The sequence below is a fragment of the Portunus trituberculatus genome, chromosome 42 (assembly GCF_017591435.1).
Source record: "Portunus trituberculatus isolate SZX2019 chromosome 42, ASM1759143v1, whole genome shotgun sequence".
Taxonomy (NCBI): domain Eukaryota; kingdom Metazoa; phylum Arthropoda; class Malacostraca; order Decapoda; family Portunidae; genus Portunus; species Portunus trituberculatus.
Window position 1 is genome coordinate 13801938 of NC_059296.1, and position 7500 is coordinate 13809437.

A 7500-nucleotide genomic window follows, 5' to 3' on the forward strand; every position below is an offset into this window, starting at 1 on the left:
ACTATATGCATTAATATTTTACTTGTGGCTGGTATAAGTGTTTTTTGGTGATTTACATTTCAGTGAATGCTTTTTTAAAGTGGTGAAGCAGCAGCCTTCCCAAGATTGTAACATACTAGTGGAATTACTGTAGTCAGTTATCTAATTTTTTTTTTTTTTTTTTACAGTAATTAGGTTGCTTTTTTTAATTTTCTTCTCTTGGGTATGAGAAAAATGTTATGAGGGTATGAATGTTATTGTTTTTTTTTCTATTTTTTATAAATTTCTCTATTTGAAGATGGATATCCTAAATCTTACTTATATAGGCTGCATTCATGCTAGGGAAAATTTTCTTTTTATAAACAGAGGAACAATTAATTTTTATTATCATGAAGTAGAAATGTATTATAATCAATATTTACTCTGTAGCAGGTAAAATCAAGTTTGTGTATGAAAGGTAAAAGGCTGCAATATAGCTATGAAATATATGTTGGTGTGTGTAAAATACACTGCTACTTTACAGATATATTGTAAAAGACAATATAAAAAACAAACCTAAAAGTTTTAAGATGTTATAGAAACCATTACTTAAAGCAGATCTTACTCTAGCTTCTGCATTTAATTTCTCATTCAGAAAGACTTGATAAGAACAGTTCTTCAATAAAAAAAAGAAATAAATTGAATTATATTAAATTAGAGATTACTTGCCTACAAATATGGTAATAGTAAATACAATACATGAATCAGTTATAAAAGGAAGTTCTGAAGGCAGGCTTACCAAATTTCTGAGTTTGCAGAAGTTGATGTGGATTCAAGAGCTAGATTTCTATATAGTTTTTGTCAAGAGCTAGATTTCTATATTTTTAAAGAAAAATTATCATTTTTAAGGTTATCATTTTTAAGTATCTTTAATGGTTTATGTTATTGGTTTGTTGAATTCTTTAATTTCAATTAAAATTTTACAAATGCATTTGGATTTCAACCATTGTGGATAGTTTGGTTTTCCATCTTGATGAACTTTGATAGAATTAATTGTAAGAAAAATGAAATTTAAATGAATTTACGTACAATAGTTTCATTAAGTGAAGGAAAAGCCTTGAAAGTTGACCATATGATAGGTAGTAGTGGTATGAATATGTACACTTTGACAAGCTTTATTTGAAAGATCTGACCATTGACAAAAATTGGTATGTAATTTAGATCTCAATAATTTTTTTTAAAACATGCCCTTTGTGATGATTTCACATACTTACCTCATTAATCCTTCTATTACTGGAAGTAATTCTGTAATTATTGTTCTAGTGGGCTATTGTTGCATCATGTATATGGTTTGTCATTTGTTTTAGGAAGTCTAAGAAATTAAGTACTTTTGTCAAGGAACCCCACAAAACCCAATTTCTTGCTGTTCATTCGTGATTTGTTTAGTCCTGATTTGACAGTGGAGATATAACTTCATGTAAAACATGGTAATGTACCAAACAGCCACTCAGGAACAGAACTTTTTATAAAGGCTTTAACTGAGGAACAGGACTTCTCGAAAGGTTTTCAGCTAAGTTTGTGGTATCATTAGTAGTGCACCTTCCTTAGAGTTAGAATTTAGAAGCAAGTATTTTGTTACTTTTCCCCTCACTCACTAATGCCACCACTAGAATTTGAATACACATTTAACACAGACAAGAAAAATTCATCTATGCAAGCATTAAAATTATAATAAAAATTACTCGGAATGAACTAATAAAACTTGCAAGACTAACTCAACAGCTATGAGGTGCTGTTCACCTACCTATCCACCTCCCTTCCTTTTTTTTATCTTGTCTCAAATCTCCTTCCTGTCATCTCTCCTCTCCCCCTTACCTGTCAGAGATCAGATCAGGGAATGTAAGAGAAGTAAATTATCCCTGGGTCAACCCAAGATTTGTTTACCATCTTCAATACTACTTTCTTCAGAACTTTAGACAGGTTGATTTCCTGACTAATTTTGCTGTAGCTTCTACAGGGAATTGAATTAGCTCTGGTCATGCATAATCCCTGTTATATTCAGTGCATGGCAATTCTTGCCACATTGCCAAGCCTATCGAGTTGCTGATTGGCTGGAGCTGCCCACATGACACCTGCTCTTTTGTTGATGTTTTTATTGTTCACAATGTTTAAGGCCTCCAATACCTTCCTCTTCTTGCATAGGCCATGATGCAGGATTTTGGCATCCTTCCAGTCTGGTAGATGCCCTGACCCACTCTGTCTACGTAGTCCACCATGTTGCTGGATGTATGGTGGTGCCTCACATCCACTGGTCTTTTTATCCTGTCGAACCTCCTGCTTGTTTTACTGGAAGCTGGCATCATAACGACTGCATGGTATATGGTATACCACACTGTTGGGGCTGCTCTTCGGCCTTGCATGAAACACTTCACCTATTTTCTGCCCTCCAGTGCTCACTTCAGCACAATCAGTGAGGTGAAGGGACTCTCCCAGTATCTGTATTAGCTCTGACCCCAGGAGGATTACCATAGATATTTCTTCTCTTTCTCTTTGCCTTTCCTCTCTAAAACCTTCTGTGTCGATTAATTACTTTCCATGCATTAGAAGAAATCTAATCCTCCTGTGGTCAGAGTTAATGCAGGTGCTGGGAATGCTGCCAAGGACAACAAAATGTTACAAGAAAAAAAGGCCCACTGGAACTGCAGGTTCCCCAAAAGGTTAACAGTCATCCAAAAGGAAGGGACAAATGTCTCAACACCTCTCTCCTAAAAGAAGTTCTCTCTCCTAAAAGAAGTTAAGTTGTAGGAAGATGGAAATAAAGAAGCAGGTAGGGAGTTCCAGAGTTTCCTAGTGAAAGGCATAAATGATTATGAGTAAGAGTACTGGTTAACTCTTGTATTAGAGGGTTGGACAGAATAGGGATGAGAGGAAGAAGAAAGCCTTGTACAGCAAGTCTGCAGAGAGAGGGGAGGCATGCAATTAGCAAGATTAGTAGAGCAGTTAGCATGAAAATAGCAACAAAAGATATGAGATGCAACATTTTGGTGGTGAGAAAGAGGCTGAAGATAGTCAGTCAGAGGAGGAGAGTTGATGAGACAAAAGGCTTTTGATTCCATCCTATCTAATAAAGCTGTATGAATGGAACCCCCCACAAACATGCGAAGAGTACTCCATACAAGGATGGATAAAAACCCTTGTACAGAGTTAGTAGTTGGAGGGGCGAGAAAAACTGGCATATATATATATATATATATATATATATATATATATATATATATATATATATATATATATATATATATATATATATATATATATATATTTTTTTTTTTTTCCCAATTCATTCAATGATACATATACAATCGTGTAATCATCTCTTATATCTTCCTTCCACATAATGACATCCATTTTCTTTCAACAGTTGCTGGTGGTACTCAGCATATTCAGTTTATTGTTATTTTTAAGATAGGATCTCACAGCAAGCCTATATATGTATGGAGGTCTGCTTCTATATATGGTGAGATTCAATCCTCCCAACTATGGTAAGTCAGAACACTTTTTTTTTCTTTTTCCAGATTCCTTACTTTTTTTTTTTTTTTTTTTTCCCCACTGATTCCTTACTTGACCCAGGAATACAGGTGATTTCTATTCCAGAGTACTCAAAACACCATGCTGAGTGAGTCAATACAGCTGGCCACTCAATTTGGCAGCTGGTTCTGTGACTTTACATTAGCCTCTTGAATCCTTATTTTTGTGCTGTTTTTATAGCCATTAATTATATTAGTGCTATAACCATATGTCCATAGCCATATTATATAGGAAAACTAACACTTACTTTAACTCTTGAAATACATATTGTACTTTGAACATTAACAACTATTATTTCATGATGAATTAAATTTTCTTTGAGTCTATAGGAACCTAATGCTTCAAGGACTAATTTGGCACATGTTTCACAAAAATCATATGGTTGAAACTTGAGATATACTGGTCTTAACATTGGCAAGCTTTTGGAGTGATTTCTGGTGCTCTTAAAATATAACATTTGGAGCATTCTCCTGCAGCACTACTACTTACTTATTCTAAATTGAAACAAAATGAGTAATGAAATGGTTACAATTTAATTATGAAGATACAAAATAGTTGTTATTCTATATGCTTAATTACTACACAAGTAATTCAATACTTGTCCCAATATGCAGCTATCGTAATACCAACAAACTACTTTGTATTTGAAATCTTTATCCAAGCCATATATGTGTACTATACATTTTCTTATGGGCCAAAGATGTAAGTAATGCTACCAGGTACCAGAACAGGTGGGCAAGCAATGTTGTTAATTAAGAAACAAGAGAAATTATGTTGCAGTTTTTGATATTCATGCATCACAATGAACCATGTACTAACTGATGTGGTGGTAACAATAACCACAGTGAGAGGCACAGTGAAGGTTCAATTCATCCAATATGAAGGCCTAATTAGGCTGGTCAAGCTTCTTTAAATGAATCATGATCACCATTTGCCACTAGACCTACCACAGATGCCACTAGCCTGATAAATGAGAATGGCACCTGGCAAGCCATTAACCCCTTCAATATTGAGATGCATTTATACCTTGAGTTTTGGATATGATGAAACAATTTGTTTTGCATTAGGAAGGATCTACGGACGTCTGAAGATTAATGGTCCAGAGACTTCACTATTTTAATCCCACATAAGTTTCTGAAGCTGTGTAAAATCACTAAATAGTAAGCAAAATTAATATGAAAATGCATCCTGGTACTGAAGGGATTAAGAGCACTAAGGCAGCTAGCTAGGCTGATGGGCCGGACAGCAGAGGACTTGAGAACGTACATGTCCTGAAGTTGAGATGGACCTTTAAAGCTCTCTTGCTTCTCAATATGTCTCAAGAAGTTGGGCTATCAAAAGAACCACCCTTATCCACCCCAAAAGAAACCTATTCACAGAAACAAAGGGCAACATAATGTATAAAAAAAAAAGGATGAGAAAATTTATCTATAACCTATCATTACAACCATCTGAGCTCATCAAAATAATTTCATCTACTTCCACTTTCTTTGCTCTTCTTCCATTCAGATAAAACAGCTTGTATCCTTGCCAATCCTGTGAGAAAATAAATATTCTCAGCCATAGAAAGGAGAAAATACAAAAGCAGCCATTGAGTTTCAGATTATCAGAGAAAGTGATGAATGATTAAGAATATGTTCTGGTTAACTCTTGCATTGGAGAAGTGGATTTAAATAGTTCACATTACTATTTTTAGGATAGTTAGACAATATATCCAATAAAAAGAAACATGATATATAAAAGTTTATAAATGATACCTGACACATGCAGATCTTGCACATGCACATCTGGTCAAAATCTACCCAAACTTTATCTACTTCTATTATTCAGCTGAGTTATTCTACATTATATTTCAGTCATGCACTAACACAGTATACATATTTTCAAAACATACCTTCTTCCAATACATTTTCTTTTACAGAGAAAACAATCCTATACCATCCAGGGTGAGCACAGTACAATTTCTTGCCTGGCAGCAAACACACACCACCCTTTAGGAACATCGTGAAAAGAGCTGCAAATGTCCACTGTATTAATGGGGGGAGATAATGAGCATTTACCACTATAAATTATGGATGAATTATAAATCTTTGAACAGACTTTTCAGTTACAGTAAAGGACTTATGAAACATTCTTCATTCTTAGGTTTAAAAAATTAATTAATTAAACACACACACACACACACACACACACACCCGGTAGCTCAGTGGTTAGAGCGCTGGCTTCACAAGCCAGAGGACTGGGGTTCGATTCCCCGGCCAGGTGGAGATATTTGGGTGTGTCTCCTTTCACGTGTAGCCCCTGTTCACCTAGCAGTGAGTAGGTACAGGATGTAAATCGAGGAGTTGTGACCTTGTTGTCCCAGTGTGTGGTGTGTGCCTGGTCTCAGGCCTATCCGAAGATCAGAAATAATGAGCTCTGAGCTCGTTCCGTAGGGTAACATCTGGCTGTCACATCAGAGACTGCACCAGATCAAACAGTGAAACACACAAACACAAACACACACACACACACATTTGGAATATGCAGGAGTTGTGTGGACCCCTCACAAAAAGAAACATAAGGAAGCTAGAGAGACTACAAAAAATGGCTACAAGAATAGTCCCAGAACTTGAAGGGATGACATATGAGGAGAGACTAAAGGCTATGGATCTTCCAACATTGGAGCAGAGAAGGGAGAGAGGGGATCTCATACAAGTTTATAAATTGATCAACGGAATGGACCAAGTGGACAATAAGTATCTGATCCTGAGAGAAGAATATGCCAGTAGAAGCACAAGATCACATAGTAAGAAGCTGAGGAAGGGAAGATGTGTAAGATATTAAGAAGTAGTTTCCAGTAAAAATGTGTTGAGACGTGGAACAGTTTGAATGAAGAAGTAGTGTCTGCAATGAGTGTGCATAGTTTTAAAGAAAGATTGGATAAGTGTAGATATGAGAGTACTGGTTAACTCTTGTATTAGAGGGTTGGACAGAATAGTGGTGAAAGGAAGAAGAAAGCCTTGTGCAGCAAGGCCACAGGAAGAGGGGAGGCATACAGTTAGCAAGATCAATAGAGCAGTTTGCATGAAAATAGCCATAAATCATGGCTATGGCTTACACCATGAGTGATAGAAAGGAGGAGTGTGGATCACCATTTCAGGGATATAATGATGATACTAACAAGGAACTGTACATAAAAATACAGCATAGAAAAGTGAACCTAATGGAAAGTAGTTTAAATGACCTTATAGAACAAGTGATAAATTTTGAAGTGAAAGTCAACATAACCTGGAAGAGGAAAACAAAGTGCTGAAAAATATAGTGTGCTGAGTTAAATGAAATTTTGTAATGAACAAAGAAGACCTATTGGTGTGTGACTCAAGAAATACAAGGGGACATGACATAAAACTGAAAAAGACCTTGTGTATAAGAGACATTAAGAAATATAGTTTTCCAAACAGAAGCATAGAAATATGGAACAAATTTGATGAAACAGTTGTTTAAACAAGAAATATTCATGACTTTAAGGCTAAACTGGATGACTATAGGTATGGAGACAGGATAGCATGAGCAAAGCTCTTTTCCTGTAAAACACGAGAGAGAGAGAGAGAGAGAGAGAGAGAGAGAGAGAGAGAGAGAGAGAGAGAGAGAGAGAGAGAGAGAGAGAGAGAGAGAGAGAGATATTGTAGATTTAATAATTTTTCACTTACCCATTTCATTTTCTTCATTACACTCATCTAGGAAAGCTTGCATGTTTACCCAAAGAAAGATTCCTGCTACACTTTTTTGAACCTTCACTCCACTTGTCTCTAGGTATTCACAGGCCTTTTTGTATGCAGCCGCTAATTTGTTCTTATTGGTGGGTATATAAAAGTCATCACACCATTCTGTTGACAAAAACACATTCCTATAAAATCATCTGATAATTTTATATTCTTGAAAATCTTGAAGTTCTGTTGGAGTCTTTACCAC

At 35.7% G+C, this 7500-nt stretch overlaps 1 protein-coding gene across 3 annotated transcripts in view; it reads right to left on the minus strand.

The window, feature by feature from the left end:
* Window positions 1-4060: 4060 nt before the first annotated feature.
* Window positions 4061-7500, minus strand: part of LOC123517548 (probable inactive 1-aminocyclopropane-1-carboxylate synthase-like protein 2) — a 19380-nt gene continuing 15940 nt past the window's right edge. Inside the window, exons 7-9 of one of the 3 annotated variants that reach the window (XM_045277744.1) lie at window positions 7239-7415; window positions 5441-5537; window positions 4061-5082 (exon numbers count right to left, since the gene is read on the minus strand). In XM_045277744.1, coding sequence (XP_045133679.1) covers window positions 5479-5537; window positions 7239-7415 — 236 coding nt within the window. In that variant the 3' untranslated portion in view covers window positions 4061-5082; window positions 5441-5478. Of the gene's footprint in view, window positions 5083-5440; window positions 5574-7238; window positions 7416-7500 lie in introns of all 3 variants that reach the window. The other 2 variants (XM_045277742.1, XM_045277741.1) reach the window with 2 other exon arrangements.